At 39.4% G+C, this 20,534-nt stretch overlaps 1 protein-coding gene across 4 annotated transcripts in view; it reads right to left on the bottom strand.

Annotated features, from left to right (window-relative positions):
• Positions 1 to 5,600: 5,600 nt before the first annotated feature.
• Positions 5,601 to 20,534, bottom strand: part of HOOK3 (hook microtubule tethering protein 3) — an 87,348-nt gene continuing 72,414 nt past the window's right edge. For all 4 annotated transcript variants that reach the window (XM_084225759.1, XM_084225760.1, XM_084225761.1 and 1 more), the window contains 3 exons: positions 18,551 to 18,655; positions 18,377 to 18,448; positions 5,601 to 16,930 (listed from right to left, as the gene is read on the bottom strand). In XM_084225759.1, the coding sequence (XP_084081885.1) occupies positions 16,790 to 16,930; positions 18,377 to 18,448; positions 18,551 to 18,655 (318 nt within the window). In that variant the 3' untranslated portion in view covers positions 5,601 to 16,789. The remainder of the gene's footprint in view (positions 16,931 to 18,376; positions 18,449 to 18,550; positions 18,656 to 20,534) is intronic.

Here is a 20,534-nt window from a genome sequence, read left to right as displayed (position 1 = left end):
ACAAGGAGTAAAGCTATAAAACACAAAGCTTTCCCATTCTTCAAAGGTTGTGATGAAAAAGGTTAGCGCTGAGTAGCAGTTTGTGGCCACAAACTAGCTTTTTGATAATATGTGACAGAATGACATCTTCATGTGCTGTTCCTGCACAAGATGGAAACTCTGCAGTGGGATACATTGTCGTGACCAGGGTGTGGCATTTTGCTGAATGTGACCCTTATGTTGCCATCTCAGCTGTCACCTCAATGTGGAGTTAAACTTCATTTTATGCATCTGTAGGAGACACAACAGTAAGGCCACTGCTGGAAGCTACTGCAAGGGGGTTTTGTGTGCCCTAAAATCTAATGATGTTCACTTTCGTTTAAAGTTTTTCTTTGTTGTGGTTGTTAAAATTTTTAATTGTTAAATATGTTTTATTCAGGTGTAGACAATTCATATATTCACTGTGTTTCTTAAAAAGAAAAAAAGTTAACCTGGATCCTATTGTCTTAGTTTAAAAGCCTTTCACAGCCTCAATCATATTTTGAGTTATTTATGTATTTGCTTCATAGTTTGCAGAGACCTGACAGTATCAGGAGAGCTTGAGGATTTGGATTCCCAGACTGTCAGTATATTACAAGAAATTCTTAATGCTAACTTTAGCACCTTTTATTTATTGTTTCCTTTGGTTATTTTTGCTGGTATAAAAAAAGTTGGGGAAAAAAAAAAAGCCTTTTAGTTGAATCATGCCACCTACCTACATGCCTATACTGTTAATCCTACTGGTTTGGAAAAAAAAGAGTATGGTGTTCTTGTGCATAGAAATTTATAATAGCCCTAAAGCAAGGACAGAAGGGGTATGTTTGGTCTTGGTTTTCTTTTTTTTTTTTTTTTTTTTGGGGGGGGGGGGTTTGTTTGTTTGGGGTTTTTTGTTGTTGATTGGGGTTTTTTTGGTTGGTTGGTTGGTTGGCTGGGTTTTTTGATGTGTTTTTTTGAATGTAAAGTTAGATTATAAAAACAAAAGTGCACACAGCTTCTGATGAAAATTTAAACTAGGCTTATATCATAATGATGTCTTTCCAGATCTCTCACCTCACCCCCTCTCTCTTTCTCTGTATCCTCTCATCTCAGCAGCATTGTAGACTAAACGTAATGACTTAGACACCATGTGGTGTTCTCAGCAGAACTGTGACATGTATGCTAATACAAAATAACAGCAGGAAAAAAAGTCCCTATAGACTGAGTTTAAGTTCCTTTCCCTCTTTTTTTTTTAATCACCAAATCTTGATTGTTTTCATGTAGAGCAGCATTAGCTTTGGTTGGGGTTTTTTTATTTTTATTTTTTTTTAGTCTCTGCAACAGAAAAATATACATGCAGCCTCTGGTTACCCCCCCCACCCCAAGCAGGGGACTTTTTTATTGATTGTTGAAGACTTTCAAAAATTTTTCAAGCTGTAGTTTTTCAAACACATCTTCTGCACATTACAATAAGACACACGGTTCAATAAAGCATTTTCAAGACTGTTGTTCAGTTGATTTTCTTTGGTTTTAATGTATTTTCCAGACAGTTTTGTTCCAGAAATTTCTGCATCTGCCTTTAATTATAACTGTATCTTCCAACACAAAATCAGTTTGTGTACACATCCGGGGTGCTTTATATATGTATTAAAACCATATGCTTTGGCAGGTGATGAAGTATGTAATCCTAAGCTCTTCACAGGTAGGTGAATTGAAGGCTGCATAGACCAAGATGCATTTAAAATGTCTCTTGTCAGTGTGGTGGTGTTTTGTATTGGTTAAGGCTGGTCTCTTACATTGCCTGAATTCCAGACACCACCACACTTGCTTGGAAGGGGATGCAAACCATGTTTGTTGAGAGACTGAATGCATGCTGGCTTGGATTTAAAAGTATCCTTGGACATCATGTTAACTTGTACAAATCTTCAGTGGTTTGGGAGGCTGTTTGATTTTTTTTTTTTCTGTTTTAAGTTTAAAAATAACATGAAATGGCTACTAGGAGGATATTCTCGTAGTCTGTCAAGTCCTATTTGCAAGGAAGTGTTTTTCAAAGTAAGCTTTCCAAGGTAGCATTTTTGGGGTATTTCCAAAACATTTATTTTTCAGGGTGCTCTGGGCTGCAGTGACTGAAGCCTCCATCAGCTTTGGAGGGGAATCCCACAGGGCATTATTGCCTTTTCCATGGGACAGAAGGAAAAAAACCCCACAAAACAACAAAAGAAAACCACCCCAACACCACATCCCAACATTTGACGTGGACAACCCCCTTCCAGGAACAGGAGCCTTAGTGCTCTGCACTTGCAGAGTTCCTGGAATGCAGACACCCCTCTATTGTGACGCATGATCAAGGTCATGTAAAGAAGCACTTTCAAAGGTATCAGCAAAAGCAATTTTATAACAAGTTTGTGAAAGCATGACGTTCTGGCAAGGTTTGTTCTGTTACCACGTAGATAAAGCACACAAAGGAGAACTGGATTAGAATCAATCTGGAGGCACACACAATAGAGAGGGGATGCAAAAGGGTGAGGATGGTGAATGTAAGGGTACAGAAGGGGAAGGGAGACCCTCCCATGGGCTCACAAGTTGCACAATGGACTCCTTGCCAAACCTACCCTTGGATTGCTCAGTGCTTTGTCAAAAGGAGCTGCCAGCACTTAATCATTGACTGATTTACAGAATAATTCTGTAAGCTTTACCATAACCACAACAGTAACTAAATTTTGAATCCAAGATGGCAGCATTGATGCTACACTTGCTGTAAAGTGTTGAAGTCAGTTTTCACACTGGCACACAGACACAGGCATGTGTATATTCAAATATTCCTCTGTGTGTGTCTGTGTGCATATGTACAAAGCTTAAAGCTCCCCCAGAGTTAGTGAAAGGCACACATGGGATGCTTTTGCATCTCCCAGTGGGCAAAAGCAAAGGCTTCAGCCTGGAAGACGGGGTGCCAGCCCAGGCCCCAGTGTCAGTTTTTGATGAAGCTCCTTTGAGTCCCAGACCTGTGGGTTGATGAGCACCAGGAGGCACATCCTGCTCTAAGGGGCATGTGGCACAGCCACTGGGGGCATGGGACCACGAAGGGCCTCCCGTGGGACCCCCGCTCATCACAGGCTTGGGAGATGCTCGACTTCAGTCTTCCATCAGATTCCATCCTGGACTTGGTCTACATCAGTAATTTTCCTCAAAAGTCCAGTAACAATACTGTTATTTCACTCCAGCTGTGATTCAGACAAAATAAAGTTTCCAAGGCTATTCATTAGAAAACAGAAGTTCATTGGGCAATGCATTCTGGGGAACAGGGAGTGTTACTAATAGGCTGAAGGAGACCTTAATTGTGCATGTGCAGGGGGAGGATGTGCCCACCACAGGCGGGTACAAGCTGCTGTGCTGTGTGTGCTGTTCGGTTTGTGCTGTGTGTGCTGCGCTGTCCTGGCAGGCGGCAATCCCCTGGAGGGGGGTTGGTATCCTGCTATCACTGATGGTTCTCCCGAGCCTGCCCTGTCCTTTCCTGCGCGGTCAGCGCGGAGACTGCCAGGTTCCGTTCTGCTGAGGGCTGCCAGAGAGCCGCTCTTGGGGGTGGGGCAGTCAGGCATACAGCCATTCCAGTATTTTTGTATGTTAAAGTGGTAGGGAAAACGGTGGAACAGTGGAGTTGAAGTTCCTGGAAAGGTTTTCAGAATATCGGCCTGTAACTTCTGTCTGTAATTTGTGATCTGCATTACTAAGAGGTCTGGGTTGGTTTTTTGGAACCTTTTAAATGTTTTTGTAAAAGACAAAGAAAGGTTCTTGCACATGGGTAGTGTGATAAACATTGAAAATGCTTTTTGGGGGTTGGGGAAGTTTCCATCCTCTGCCCTTTGCTCAGATTGGGTTTCCATCTTGGCACAGAGTTGTGTTCCTGTTAAGTTTATGGTTTATAGTTTGGGGCAGAAACCAAACATCCAGATGTGTGCACAGCTGCAGCTTTGAGACACTTGTCTGTTGTGAGGGTCTAAAGGCCATTTCCTGCTACCAACAGGCAGAGAGGCTCCACTGCCTCCCAGGCTCTTAGACCTAAACCAGGGAGTGGTGTGTGTATTTGTACAGTGTACAGTGTGTGAAGGTTTTCCAGTTACATCACTTAATCTTCTTTTCCCTGGCATAGCTGACCTTCACTTCCAGTCAGCTTGTTTTGCCACATGGGTACTTTGCTGTTTTGAGGTTGTTTAGTTGTTTTAGTTCCTAGGGAAGAGGAAAGGGTCTTGAGACAGGCACTGTGCACATGGACTTACTTGCAGTGTTTATTATACTTAATGTGCAGAGTATATAGGTGGTCAAAAATTATTTGTGGACAAAATCAGAAGGAAAATGAGAAACAAAAAGAGTAGAAAAGGGGAGCGTAGGGGGGAACTGTGCAGTTTCTGGAGTGTGCTTCCACCACACTTCAACTCAGCACTGGCTGTCACCTCCTGCAACATCTAATGCAACGCATATATCCTTGTGGGTAAAAGTAGGGCCCTGCAGCTGTGGGATGTGGAGGAGAGCTACCATGGAAGAGAACCTGCAGAGCTGCATCCTCCCTCCTGGGCCAGCACCTGTGGAGGGGCAGCGTGAAGCAGCCAGGGGCACAATTCCTCCCATACCATGTGGAGCATAAATCATGGCCTTGAAGTTGTCAGGGAGCAGAACAGAGAGCAGGGCATGGAGGCCAGAACAAGGGATGCCAATGCACACTGCAAGGGTGGGAGAGCTGGAAAAGGAAAAAGATACATAGCAAAAGTTAGGTTAGGAGTGAGGGAAATGATAGGGACATCGGGAATGATGATCTGATGCTTCAGAGGCAGAAAACACTAGTCATGCCAAAGATGAGGAATGACAGGTGGGACTGAGGAAGGCCAAGACTACAGTGAATCACAAGCAGCTCGAAGTGAGGCTGTGTCAGCTTTCCTGCTTCCACCATTCACTGCCTGTGGTGCAGGAGGGAGCTGGCCACCACCTCTGGGGCTCTCCTGCCCTTCCCAGACAGCAAACACTTCACCCCAGCCAGCCCTCAGCCCTCACAAGCTCTCCAGACACCATCAGGCTGGCAATGCTGCGGCCAGGGCATCCTCCCCTTTCTGGTCCTGTTCCTTTTACAGAGCAGCCCCTGAAAGGCCGTGCCAGGGTCTCAGCACATCATTCTTAACCCCAGCAGCACATACTATACTCATGGGCTCAGTATCTCTTGCGGGCTGTTGTCTTCTCTTTCACAAAGATCAGCATTTGGTCTGAGACTGACCCAGGCCTTCTGCCCCAGATGCCAGAGCTGTCCAACAGTGCAGGATGACAGGACAGTTGTTCCTGTCCACATTAGCAGTGTCTCCGTTCCCCACCTTTGGTGGTATCTGTTGTGAATCTTCCATTGGCAAGGGAAAATTTTCTTACTTCTGTCACCTAGCCTTGACCCTTGGAGAAGCAAACCACCAGAAGCACACACCTCAGACAGCCAGACGAGATGTGTCCCAGCAGCAGTGAGGATGCTGTGCTTTCTGATGCACTCTCCTTTGCAGAGCCTCAGGAAATGCAGTTCACAACCAAGTGCCAAATAAAGGAGAAACAAGCATTTACATTTTATATAAGCGTTTATTTACAACTTGTTTAACAACTGTACACTCTTCTATCACCTTGGAAGCATTAGTGTATTTGACTGGGAAAAAATATTAAACTTTTTGATTCCAATTATCATTAATGAGGTTTTTTTTGTCTATATACAGGTATGTATATTAATATTGCTACCATAACAATCTGGTAGTTACACAATTTTTAGATGAACTGAAATGGGAAATTAATGTTTTGACACTCTAAGAATTCATTCTTTTACAGAAAATATATCACTGGCAACTTCACAAACAGTTATTACTTTGATAATTGATCAACATTTAATTCAGGACTGTCAAACAAGCTGCTATTAAGAAGGTATGAGAGTTTTCTATGCAGCACGAATGAAGTTAGTATATCAGAGACATGCTGGAGATCAGCTCTGAGTTGAGAGCTCACAACCACTTCATGACAGAGATGCCAGGCTAATCTAGTTAAAGTAGCCAGCTCCTTGACTGGCTCCACCTGGCATCTCTCTGTTGCATTAGTAAACTCAAACAACTTTTGTCAAGCTAAACACACTTACATATAAATGTCATCAAGGCTCAAGAACAACTGATACTTAGTCTCTAATCTGCACAGACCACTTGGAGAAATGAGGTACTGCTCGGCATCACTTTGGGACAGCTGTGGAGGCAGGTGCACAAAAAAAGCAATCCCCTCCTGCCCAGCACAGTGCCCTGATTTTAGGGATCCTGCACCCAGCCTGGCTTGGGGCAGGGTGTGGTCCCAGCCGAAGCAGCACTAGCAAATGAAAAACATACCATGCCTTTAACACCCAACTAAAAGAAGTTTTACTAGTAACGCTTGCCCTGACACATAACAAGGGATCAATGGCTAGGACCTGGAAAGACACAAATCCTTCAGCTCTCTGCTGGACTCAGTCTGATGAAATGCTGCTGCCTCTGCTGCATGAGTACTTGACTCATTATCACCAAACTCCAGATCCTGGCTGTAGGCCACGTAAGACTTCACTGTCCCTGGCCCTGGTGGACCAGGAAAGTCATATATCCCCATCTGAAGCCTTTACGGACAGCTGTCAGCCAGAGCACCGGGTAGCCACAGTACCTGATACAGTATCCAGAAGGGAAAACACCACCCCCTCACTGGGATCCCAGTTTTATCCTTCACTCTGCTGCCCGGCCTGCTTGGAGTCCATTCCTACTGCCCATCTCTTTGCCAGGCAGCACAGACCACCATGCCCTGGTGGGGCACACGTCTGTCCCTTCTCCGTGTCATTCTGCACAAGGCCACGGACACTGTGGGATCAGCATCCCTGAGGACTGGACACAAGCAGCGTCTCTGCGCCCAAGGTGTGGCTCTGTCAAAGCCCACCGGACGGGCCAGGGACGAGGCAGGCACTGTGTGTGTGACCAGAAGAGACTGCAGAGACAAGTGCACACAACGCTTCTTCAGCGTGCGGGTGCTCCCACGGCAAACAGGGCTGGAGGTTCTTCTACTGCCCAAATAAGTAAAACTATTCCTGGAGGCAGCACAGTTCAATATTTCTGCCAGGATTAAGATCCAGGTGAGCAAGAATGGGGTTTCTCTTTAACTGGATTTAAATCAAACCTCTTACAGTATGCAGCATTCAGACTTTTCAGTTTTTCCAGCAAATCCTATGGCTTGAAAGCCCCTTTCCCTGTTTGTTATGCACTAACTCCTATACAATAAACCTCTTAACTTACAACACTACAGCACTCCCTTGTCTTCTGAATCTTGCCAGTACTGGATGTCCAATACAAAACAAAGATACAGTAGTACAAATGTGCAGATATTTAGGAATATTAAATAAGCAGCTTTTTAAATTAATAAAGGCAGTACAAAGCATTTTGAGTTACACTGTCTACATATGGCAAATCTTATACCTAAACTTCAAAATACAAAGAAACAGCCAAGCTAGTGCAATTGGAAATTAAATAGCTAAGACTGTGACAAGAGAAAGAAAAAAAGAAAGGAAAAAAACAGTACAAGTGAAAGATAAACGATCCAAATTAGAAACTGGCAAAGACAGTCTGCATAATACTGAAAGTGTAGATGACTTTCATACTTATCTCCATTCATGGTCTTTCCTCAGATTGTTTTAACAATTGTATACAGATTGGAAAAAAAAGTTTCCGAAAGAAACCAACAACACAGCTCAAATGTAGAGAGAAAAATACAACAGCCACAAACTACTGTGTATATACATATTAAGGAAGCAGGCAGTGCCTGTGAACAAAATACCACCCGGTAGTTTGCCTGGCTCGGAGATTATCAGATGAAACTTGCTTGGTTTTCTAAGGAAGATGGGATCGCCAAGCAGCAATTCATTAGTCATTTCTCCTGGTAAAACACCTCCTTCGCTTTACTTTATCTGTTTAAAGATTCAAAGTGGATCCTTTAAGGGTGCGGGTGCTTTGAAATTTTTAACAGTAACCAAAAGGCCTTTTTTAGGAACTTGTTAAGACTAGATTTTTATAGTTCGGTATATGAAAATGTTGCAGGAAGTCTGTGGGTTAATACTGTTAATCAGAATTAAATAAAGTGGACAGGCGGAAGATGGAGAGCTGACACTGGTCTGTCACTCTGCAGAACGCCTCCTGTTGAGTTGTGAAAACAGGATTTCCTCTCTTCTAGCCTCATAGGAGACTTTTTGTGAAGAGAAAGAGTAAGTGAAGCGGGAAATGGGAAAGCCACTCCCCAGGATGGTAAGCTTCTCTGCAAGTAGATCCCCCTTTGAAATCAGATGGCCATGAGTCTTAAGTGTAGAACGGGTTAAGTTTTGGTTATGTAGTCTGGACAGAAAAGCAAGTCATGCACTGAACAGTCCCTGTTATAATAATGCTGCAGGTCATGCAACCACATCACTGCAAATAAAAGAATAAAGAAGAAAGTTAAAAAGCAGTAAACATATTACGGTTGAAAAAAAAACCAAACAAAAAAACCAAAAAAACAAAACAGAGAACAGAACAGGTCTTTTTAAAAGCAGTTTAGTAAGGCCACCTCTACTTAAGAGCTGTGCAAATTCATGGGGAAAATACCTTTGCTAAGCGACTGTTCAAATTAACAGGAAGGTTACAGGCCAATAATTGGAAAAGCAACAAAACAGCCCTGGTCAATATCTAAGTTTAGCTGTAAATAAACTTTACAGACTTCTGAGTAAAATTCTTCAGGGCACCATTCTCAACTAATAAAGCTATGGAAAGTAAGTTTACACAGCAATGAGCAAGTATCAGGCATTCCTGCTGTCTGTGAGTACAACTGTTAAAGCAAGATAAAGTGAAAGGTGCCCACCCATTTCTGCGTGTGTTTACAGGCCAAAATACAATAAGAGTCACATCAACTCTGGAGCTCTGAGCACCACTGACGGCATTTAAATTTCATCAGAGCTCATCCTGTGCATGAGGCTCAGCTTCACTGCCCCACTGCACCAGCAGGTTCTATCCCTTGCATGCAAGTACAGGTTTGAATTGCCAGAAAACGATACATGTTCTTGTTAAAGCTGAGTCAGACCAAGCAGTCAAGAGAGCACCCCACAATGCCAAGGAAGAGAATCTAAGTTTGGAAGAGAATCTGAGAGGCTGGCACAGTAGTCCATCCTCACTGATGCACCCTTCTTCCTGTGTACATTCCAGTGTAACTGGATGTCCCAGGTAACACAGATGTCCCTAGATAGCACTGGCACAGCACTAAATGGGCATTTTTGTTTTCATATTGCAAAGAGCAAATTGGCTTCACCAAACTGAATTTAGAGTCTGTTTCCCCACTTCCTTCTCCCCTGCATTGCACTGGTCAAAAATGATTCTAAGAATGCGTCTTGTGATGGGACAGGTAATCCAGGTTAAATAGACAGAAAAGAGTATTTATGCTACAAGTCCTGTAACTTGTGTATCCCTCTTTTTTTTTCCTTCTCATTCAGCCACTCAGAATACTAACCATAATAGAAAAACAAATAGAAACACAGAGACACATATCAAATGGAATAAAAAAATTTAACACATTCAACACATTCAAAGACCTTGAGGGTGTGTATTTTGAGCAATCATTGTCTTTTAAACTTGCTTGGCACTGCTTGGTGCATAAAGTTACACAGTTCAGGATTAATATGAAGATCACTGTAGTTGTTCTATAAAAAATAAGAAGTTCAAGCTACATAAGCATGTACCTATTCTATTCTGTATAAATGAATATAATCTACTCCTTTAGTCTCATCTGGCTATTGTTTAGCTCAAACTTACTATTTAGTAGCACTTCAAGTGTCCTCCAAGAGTATGTTGCACATACACAGAAGTGACACTCCAGGCTTCTCTTTGAGTCAATAGTACTTTTGAGAGGTCTTGTAAACTCAGGACACTGTATTAACTTTCAAGGATGTAAAAATTCATCTGTTAGTGCCCTTTCCTGGCTAGAAATTCTTACCATGTTCTAAAAGTAGTTGTCTACCAATTTCTCTATTTTAAAGCCACCTGTTGAGGTAGCAAAACATAGAAGAAAACAGAAATGCAGGATATGAGGGTAAATTCACTGAGCATAACCTGTCACTGCATCTGCAGCATCTTAGAGAGTGACAAAGAGAATACAAAGCAGATTATAAATTTAAAAAATTGTGGCCTCATAATGTAATACTTATAATTATTCTGAGACTTTACTGATACTGTTAAACAAAAGCTTTAAAATTGCTCTCAAAACCACTGATGCCTCCAGGAAATAAGTTTACTCTCCAGCTTACTAACCTTTTGTGGCTGTGAACAATAACCTCTGCTTTATAATATTTTAAATTATACAGCTGATTTTACATTCAAATCCAAATCAAAAGCCTGATGGTCTCATTACAACTATTTTGTAACTCCATAAATACTACGCCACTGGGGATTTTCTCTTAAAATTCCATCTACTTTCATGATCAGGTTAACAACATGAGCATGCTAACAGTAACAACTGGACTTTATGTTAGCTCTTTTCAAGTTATGTATAATCATTAGGGATTCAATTTCCATTTCCAGAATAAACTACTCTATACCTCTATACTGTAATCTACACCAAGTGGAAATACTTTGTTTTGTAGTTTTTCAAATGTGTGCCATGCTGCAGTAGTTAGCAGTTCTTCACAGTGCTGACAAATGTCTGCTTTTTTAACAATTAAAACAACCACCTTCTTCTTCCTGAAATCACCTCATCTGATTGCGAAGGATCTCTCTAATGCAAAGCAATTAATAAAGTCAGCACCAGAAAGCAAAGGCTGCCCAACTGACCTGTATTTCCCTCTACTAGCAGTATTTTTCATGTTGTATGGATCAGTCTCTGAGACCCATAGCGGCAAGACAGCCGCAAGAAATTTTCGTCTGACAAATGGAATCTGTTTTCAGTCTGGAAATGACACCATATGCAAAGGAGACTGAAGGATATGCAATTTTCCAAACAACTTTGCATGCACAGCAAACAGCAGCAGAGCAAACTCTGCTTTGCCACCAGAGCCAACTAATGCAGAAATATGCTTCAGGGTAGTGCTGCACTATCTTGGCAAGGCCCAAAGGTGAAGATAGAATCTGGATCACAGTGAAGCTCACAGCAATAACATCCTCCAGCAGATGAGGATTTCAATTACAGCAGCCAGCACAAGCTCCTACTGATCCACTGACTACCACCTTCCCTGGACAATTTGCTGGGGAAGCTAAGTCTTGGCTACAGTCAGGTACTGTCTCAGTGCCCATGGGATGGTACAATTTGTCAAGTTTCCTAGAGCCCTCCAATCAACATTCACTCTTTGCCTAATTCAATGAGCTGATGCATTTTAAGAGTGGACTTTATATCCCAGTATCTTAATGAATTAAAAAAAAAAAAATCAAAGGAAAACATAAGATGAAACTAGCTAAGTCCTCAGTGTCTCCAAATAGTTCAATGGAGCTGGTAGCAGAGTAAAACTTTACAGGGTTTCATTGTACCAGATGCAAGAAGTCTGAGGTTGTGTTGGCTGATAATGACAGCTTCTACCTCATATATGGGTAAAACCTCTAATGTTACTCAATTAAAATTAAAATTGAATTAAAAAGATAAAAATCTTTTTCCTAGCTCAATAAGCTCAGGTTCTTCTTCATTCGTTTTGAATTGAAAACCAAATGCAAAATGCCTAAAGAATGCTCTTCTGATTTTTGTACTGACTAGTGGCTTGCATCTGCCTCCTCCACTTTCAGACCAAAGAAATCACACCTTATTGTTAGTCATAAGCTGCAGGACCACTGACAAACTTCTGCTACTTTTCTGGACTTCCAGAGGGAAGCAGGACCACAAGAGTAAGGCAATCCAATCAGCCATACCAGGATATGTTCTTGATTCCTTAAGAGTGACAAACTGGAGGCATGGCTAGTATCTTACCTGGAATACAACATTTGCTCCAAAAATCCTCACCACTTGGAAGTATATCTTGATAGATCTTTTCAGCTATTTATTTATGCTATGCTAGGTGAGGAAAATGCCTGCTAAATTTGTTTAGGAGAGTTTATCAGTACAATCTTACTGCAAAACACAAAGTCCACATTCTACCTAAAACACATGTGCAAAAAACCCCAACAGAAGTCAGTATTGCATAGCTGACTGAGTGCAAAAATACCTCCCTCATCAATCCTTGCAAAAAGTCAATATGTTGGGCAAGAATAAAAAAATCTCTATACAATAAGTAAAATTGAAATACTGTTTTGCTTCATAAGAAAAAGGAAAATTAGCCACACTCAGGGTAGTCTCCCTTCAAATCATTAAGAAGAAGAAAATCAAGTGGTGACATTAAAATATCTTCAACTACCAAATCACAGAAGATGTCAACACATCGAGAAAATTAAACCCACTCAAAATCATTCAGGAAGCTGTTAAGTCTAGAGTCTCATATACTAGAGAACACAGGAAAAGCAAAAGCTATTTGCACAAGTCAAAATACCAAGGACTTTAAAATTGCAAAAAACCTTAAATTTTCTTGACAGCTTACACATACCACTTACTATTTGAGATCATAATAAAGCATTAATAGGAATATTAATGCTTTAGGTTAATTCTTGCATACACATATAAAAATGACAGTGCCCCTTACAGAACAGAGAGCCACAAAAAACTTGAAGAAGCATTACTGCTAACACGAGTGACACTTGAACAAGACAAGAATGCCATTTGATTATTTCCAAATAAAATGAAAGGCATCTTGTAGCCATTATACATTTATTTCATTTTGTATAAGCAAAGTTGTATTTTCCAGATGTGTGTTTACCTTTTTTGGGGGGTTGGGTTTCTTTCTTTTTTTCTTTTACTTATAGAATTTTTTCCCAGTAAGTTGCTTGGAAACGAACTACTGGGTACTTAATAATACTTATGGGTACTTATGAAAGACAAAAGAATGTGGCTGAAGTCAGGAGAGGAGTGTAGCATCTGGCTACACTTCTTTGGAATTTCTCTTCCAGGGGAGATGCCTTTGCACTGTGGATTGGAACACCTTTAAACTAAATAATTATTAATTAATAATTAACCTTTAAATTAAATTACTTCAGTTTTGACAGCATTTAGAAAATACACGTTATGATCCAAGTGGTTATGTGTTGCTATCAAGAAAAGAGGGAACTTGAATATTTTTTCTTCTGTAATGTCTGACTGGATATGCTAAAAACTCAACTCTCCACAGAAGTACATGAACTGGACTGTACATCTGACCCCATCATCCTTTTAGGTCAGGAACTAAGCTTCAGCTCTTAACAATGAAAATATTTATCCTAAAAAAACCCATTTATCTGCTATCTTTTATTGTCATGAATTAAAATCTGTAAGAAAGATTATCCTGGGCAGATCCCTCAGCACAGTGCCCAGAGAAGTACTCTCATGAACTCCTCAGCTGTTTTACCTCTGATCTGGAGAACCTTTTCTCTTTAAGCTCAGTTGTGGGATCTTTTTTCTGTGGTGTGTTAGGACAGAATACAGCACTGGCTTAGTAATTACCACTACAATTTTGATGTAAACAGTCTTTCTTTCCTCAGGGGAAAAAAGTATTCCTAAAAACTTCTCAGAACTATCTAATGTACTGAGAGAATTCTGCTCCATAGGCTGGGGCTTTTACTTATATTCTTGAATTACTCAAGGTAAGACAAATAGGGAACATACACTGGCAGCTCCCCTATATATGTATTTATTCCCTGGAGTCACAGTCTGAGCTCCTTCTTTTTCTTAATACACACTGATTACAAAGATACATAACAAGAAGCAAAATAATGAAGCTGAACCCTTTGAATAAAGAAGCTGTTCTTGTGAAAGAGAAGGTTTAATGATGTTCACCACTTGCATTCATCCACACACAAAGACTAAGAATGGATGTATGCAGCAAATTAAAGAAGTAGAGCACTGAAGAAAAAAAGTATTGAACTCCTCTTAATTACTAATAGAAGACATAACAAATTACTTACTAGAACCAGACAGTAACTGAGTCTATTTCTTAAAGAGCGCAGTACAATTTTAGGGTCTCATATTCAGCACAAATTCTGGGAAATACCAGAATTTCTGCACATTTGTAAATTCTCAAAGACAAAATGATTGTTCACTTGCCTAACAATTACCACGGACAACAATAAAGCACAGATGCAATATGAGTTTTGTGTTGGTCTTTGATGCTATATAATGATGCTATCTATTTTTGAAGAGAACTACAGAAAACACTTCAGTGCCTTATCTTCAAGGGAAAAGGAAAGACAGAATCACAAAGAGGAGAAAAGCCAACAACCACCAAGAAGCAAAAGAAGCTATGAGAGACTGGAAAGTAAAAGCCTAAGACGAGGCTTCTAACCAGCATCTGTTCATCTACTAACTCTCAGTGGTATTAGCCTGTCATCAAACTTTGGAGGCAAAACAGTAAAACAAATATTAACATAATAATGATAAAAGCAATTACTTTTATTCTAGTGTGCTGATTGTGTTCAAGTTCTTTTGGACCTGCACCTAACTAACAGCAATAAGTAATTAGATTATTAGACAAAATTGAGAGATAAAACTTCCATTAAGGTTCCATCCCATTCTTTCACAAATAGCCCTTGGCAGTTTTGTAACAGAAAAATTAGCTAGATTAAAATTAAAATAGAGCTTTAGGTATTCTTAGGTTCTTGCTCTGGGTGATATAAAATGCTGTAAGCTCAAACAGGAGCACCAAATTCCCTTAGAGGAGTGGTCTTGCTCCTGTTCACATACAGCATGTAGTTAAGTTCTTCAAGTTATTAAAATTGATTGCACAATAAAATAAGTAAACGCTATCGCACATCAACTGTAATCATCTAGATGAGTACAGAATGTATTTTGTATACAGAGCATTTTGTATCTCAGTAAGAGACAGGAGATTGAGCATATCACCTCACTGAGCTACAGAAATTATCCAAAACTTCCTTTGCATTATCTTTCTGCACACAAGAAACTTGCCATGTCTCATCTCATTTTTGCAAGCCCATACCAGTTATATACTGCATAAGTACAGAAAATTTTTAGAAAACCATTTTATCCTAAATGTGAGGAATAAAATACAAAACTATATGTAGAATTCAGCATCTGTTTTCTGGGTAGGGTGCATGGGGGTGTAACTGGAACTGAAAATATTTTTCAGACACATACTGAATGCATTTCTTAGCTCAGATTAAAACAGATGATGCACTTGAGGATAAAACAATAGTACCTAAAAATGTCATTCACCTGTTCATTACCTTTTAATCTAGGTGTGCTTGTTTTAATTATCTATTGCTCATTCTACCCAAGTTCAAACTAAAACAGACATTCAGATGACTCATAAATGCTAGTATCTTTTCTCTAAAGGGATTTATGCAAAAAGAAACGCCTCCACTTAGAAGGACATTAAAATCAGGTGAAAGAATATGTTTATAAACTGACTGCCTGTGCATTAGAGTCCAAACAGTCTCTAAATAAAAACCTAAATTTAAAACCAGTCTCTAAATTTAAAACTGAATCACATCAGCATGTATAAATATGAAACTTTTAGCCAGCCAATACTTAGGTTCTCTATGTCCATCAACTCTTTGACAAAAATGATAGGGAATGCATAGAATTGGTCAGGAAAAAAAAGCACAACTTTGTAGGAACAGAACCTAAATAGGAGAAGCCTCCATCCATTGATCAACATGAAGGTGTTACAACAATTAATCAGCTATGCACTAAAAAGGCAGTACAACAAATCACAGCCAGTTTCCAACAAAGTCAGCAATAAACTCACCTGAAGGCACTGGTACCATTAGTAAGGCAACTGATACAATTATACCCTGAATCAATATATTAAAAGCAAGTATTTTAGTAGGGGATGACAACTGGAGTACATTAACAATATTAACTGGGGCCTTGATCCATTACATAGTGTTCATCCATAATCATAAAATTTTAAAACAAATGTCCTTTTTAAATGGATGATAGAGTAGCAGATTAGCACATCCTAAGTACTTCTCCACCTTTTTAGAATATGTATCTAAGCATATGCTTGACAAAGAAGAGTGGAATAAACCATTTGAAAATACTCATCTCTACCAGCAAAAGAGGTAACACCAGTTGATTAAGAAAAACCTGGAAAAAGATCATCCTACTTCAATAAATGCCAAGAATAAGAGCAAACTTTAAACTTAGAAGATTTTAAAAATCCCCAATCTTTCTTTTTGCATTGGTGAATTTTTAGTATGAAATATATTTCACAATAATATTATAAGCCAACTTTGCAAGTCTGTAATGAGATTTGAGCATTTTTCTGAAGCAACAGGATAGGAGAGATGAAATAAAAAGCAAATTCCCTTTGAACAAAACCAGTCTTATAAAGCATAATAACCCTTACAGGCACAAAAGTACCAACTGTGATAAGAAATCCACATTGTCATATGGTCCACATGAGTTTTTTGTAAGAGACCAGGCTTCATACAAATAAGACTGTTATTATACAGCACTCCTCTAGATGTTTTCAAAATTTTGGCACATTCAGAAAACACAGAGAGAAATGAACTCCAAAAAATATTAGCAAGGGGCATAACAGAGCAATGAGAAAGCATAATATAACCCTTTCCTGAATGGTAAAATAATAGCAGTAACAAGGGCGAAAGAGAAAGGATGCTGGTTTATTTTCCTTGAATGTTGTCACTTGCAATAGAAGTCGCCTGGATCACGGGGCAGTTTTCTTTCTAAGGGCAAGGCTTCTCTACCTTGCTGTTGCTGGCTGGACATGACCAGGGTAAGATCTCCTTGTGCTCGTGGCTTGCCTTTGTCTAGCCAGGAAGGACTGTCCTGAGCCTGTACTAGCCAGTCTGTCTTCTGCTGCTTTTTTATGCAGAGTCATCCCCTATGGACAAAGAGAATTTCTCAGTGAATACCAGTACAAAACACCTTTATTAATTTACATTTTGTTCATTACTTGCCTTCACACTGACTAAACTAGTTTGAATTCCATACATAAAGCATCTTATTTTCAAGGACAAAGGTAAGATATTCTTCCTAATACTTTGTGTGGAACTCTTCCCCTTCTCTGCTGTCATTCTCCAGGTTTAGAATAACCACCTAAGACACAATATATGCTTCTCATAGCAATTGGACAATTCTTTTCAAAAGGACTTTCCCCAATTCCTGGCTCCTTTCAGTATGTTGACCTAGAAAAGTACTTTTCTTCCAAAAAGTCTAGGTGTTGTCATCATCTGTGGAAACACCAACCCCTATATCAGAAGCACATCTCAGGAGACAGTATATTCTCATTAGGCAAAATACAACAAGGAAATTAAGAAAGCTGTGGTGGGTTGTGCAGCTGTGCATTAAAGCAGAGGCTAACTGAAGAATGATACAGACAAAGCCATCAGTGACCATCTTAGTGTTCAGGATAGATCACTGAACTGTGAGTCTTACCTCAGGCTTGTCTTCTACTTGTTAGGAGGACTAATATTATAAAATTGGCCAAGGACAGTGGTCATTTGAAAATACCTTCAATATGTAAACAATTCAAAAGTGAAGCAACTCTGCTTGCATTTAGACTTGCTATTCATGAAGACAAGAAGGATGTAGAACAGCAAGAAGAAAACTCTTCCAAAGGAATACAGAGAGGAGGAATTTGAATTCTATGATTGAGCAGAATGAAACATTAAAGTAATAGATGTCTAGAGCAGATGTCAAGTTACAGATGAAGAGCAGTTTCAATGCAACCAACCAGTCTGCCAAAGGGAAGACTTGAACACATCTGATGTAGGTGACAACTCTCCTGGCACACAGGCCCAGAAAAAGCTGTAAGGCGGCACAGACCCTGTCTTCTATCCAAACTTTTCTTTGATTAATTTAAGTGAGGGTCTTGCTGATGTCCTCACTCTTTGTATGGGGCTAAATTTGCACCCAAGTTAAAGGGGTCATTTTTCTGAGCATTCCAACTGAATTGCAAGTAAGATTATTTGCTTTGATTGTGCCCCTTCATTAGAAACAACTGGAAGACTGGAAAGTGGTGAATCAAAGTAAATTTGAGGACTGTAGTTTGTATAAGTGAAGGGCTGGGATTACAAAATAGTGATCTGAGCTATTTCTGATTCTAAAACTTGAAAATCATGAGCTTTTTTTATTTTCCAGAAGGTTATTAGAGGAACAGACTCTTACATAGAGATAAAATTACTAAAAATTGCTTCTGTGTTTAAGTTATGTGTTGGAAAATGCTTTTCAAACAAAAATACTGTTACAAACATGCCAGAAACAAACAGTATTAATAGTTTCTTTCTTTTTTTTGAATTTTTAATTAAAAGGTTTGTGAGATTCTTACCATGTTGTACCAGGCACTAACGATAAATTTCTCCTCCATTTCCCTTTGACTTTTTGTTTTCTCATATTCTTTCTATAAAACAAAAAATCCATATAATTAAAGCCAAAGTATAATAGAAGTATTAGTCTCTAACTAAAAAACAATGAGTTTTTTACAAAATACAATGATTACTACCTCCAGGGAATGAAGCATTCTGTCCCGCTCCTGCAACTGATTTTTCAGTGCCTGAATCTCAGGAGCAGCACCCTGGTTCTGTTTAGGATCTAATGTGCGGATGACCTGTTAGAGAAAACCAGTTGGATTTTTATTAAATCCTGCAAAAGCAATCTTGTTAAGGAATTAAAAGCTTTTAAGTCAGGTTAAAAAATAAAAAAAGTAACTTAAAATATGTCTACCTCTCTCATCAACTGTGACATATTAAAGCATCTGAACAGGGCCTTTTTTTACAGGACTGGGACAAGAAAAAGTGATACCTAAAAGGTTCAGTATTCCAGACTCACATCTGCAGTTCCTAACCCAGGCTACATTTCCTTAGGGCCATAGTGACAGAAACAACTTCTATTAGGTTTCTCTTTTCATAGCTATGATTTTCCTGCCTGTCAATTTCTCCTGCTTGAGGAAGGACTGCTTCCGTCCTTATGGATATTTGCCATGCTTCACCTATCTGGGGTACCAAGTGCTGTAACTTCTAGGTAGCTCTGTTAAGCCAAGCACTCTGTGATACATGCATAATTGTTATGCTACTAAAAAGATGAAGGGACACCGGTACAGTTGTATGTGTCATCCAAGAGTGCTAGCAAACAGAGTTAAAGTAAGAACAAATCCAGCATATTGCCTGAATTATTAAGCCTTTAAAAGAAAATGGCTTCAAAGTCTTTAACAACCTCTGGCTATATAGAAATAGACTTCTTTTATCTTTCTACCTATTTCAGAGTTGTGTCCAGATGCTGAAATAAAACAATGCTTTAAATTTAAGTGGGATATTTACTGTATGGTAAACATATAAATCCTATGAGGAGTGGCTGAGGGAGCTGGGGGTGTTTAGCCTCAAGACAAGATAACTCTGGGAGCCCTTATCACTCCCTACTTGAAAGGAGGTTGTAGCCAGGTGGGAGCTGTGGCCTCTTCTCCCAAGCAACCAGTGACAGGATGAGACAAACTGGCCACAAGCTGTGCCAGGGAAGGTTTAGGTTGAATTGTTAAACATAAGAATGGGTTGCCTAGGGAGGTAGTATACACATCTCTGGAGGTGTTCAAGGAACTGGATGTGGCACCTAGTGCTATGGTCTAGTTAACACAGTTATGATCAGTCAAAAGCTGACTTGATCTTAGAGATCTTTTCCAATCTAAATGATTCTATGATTCTATTCTATAAAAGCATGTTATTTTTCTTAGAAAAATACTCATTAGACCCAGATGCACCTTCCACAGTGGAAGACTATAATGATTCTACAAAAATACCCCTGCCCCAAAACCCATCAATAACAACAAAAAGAAACAAAAAAACCCAGCTGCAAACCAAACACAAATAAAATGAAAGCTGATAAGAAGATTACAAAAAGTCAACGTTAACTTAACTAACGTTAACGTTAACAAAGTTAAGTAATTAATACTACTGTCCTATAAAACACCCTTTATTTAAAGAGTACATACTAATACACAGATGTTAATGAAAAGGGAAATGCTGTCTTTCAGTGGAATATACTCTAAGACACAACAACCAATATAAAATGCAAGGGCGGGGGGGGAGAGAGGAGAAATTTTTTAGACTTCCTGAGACATTTCACAAGAAATCATTCAGGAAACTCCAAAGAAGTAAAGGAAGAAAGCATAAAGTTTTGGCAAATTAAGAACCTACTTACAGATTCCAATGTAATGATATGCACTTAAAGACACTGATATGTTTTTAAGATACTCAAAATAGCAAAGTATAGCAAGAGAAGAAATGGGACTATGATTAAGACTACAGTATTGCCATTTCAAAGTTAGCAGTATACCCATATCCCCAATACTTAAATATTAGTCACCTTCTTGACAGAAGCATATATTAAGCAATAAAGGCAAAAAAGAATGCTGAACATCATCAGAGAAATCTAACAACTACTGAAGGCAATTCAGTCAAAAAGATTACTGCAAAAAAGCATCAATAAAAGAGTCT

The sequence above is a fragment of the Fringilla coelebs genome (genome assembly GCF_963513975.1).
Source record: "Fringilla coelebs genome assembly, chromosome: Z".
In the NCBI taxonomy this organism is placed as follows: Eukaryota; Metazoa; Chordata; class Aves; order Passeriformes; family Fringillidae; genus Fringilla; species Fringilla coelebs.
The sequence above is the reverse complement of the archived record's forward strand: the minus strand, read 5'-3'. Positions and strand labels throughout refer to the sequence as shown.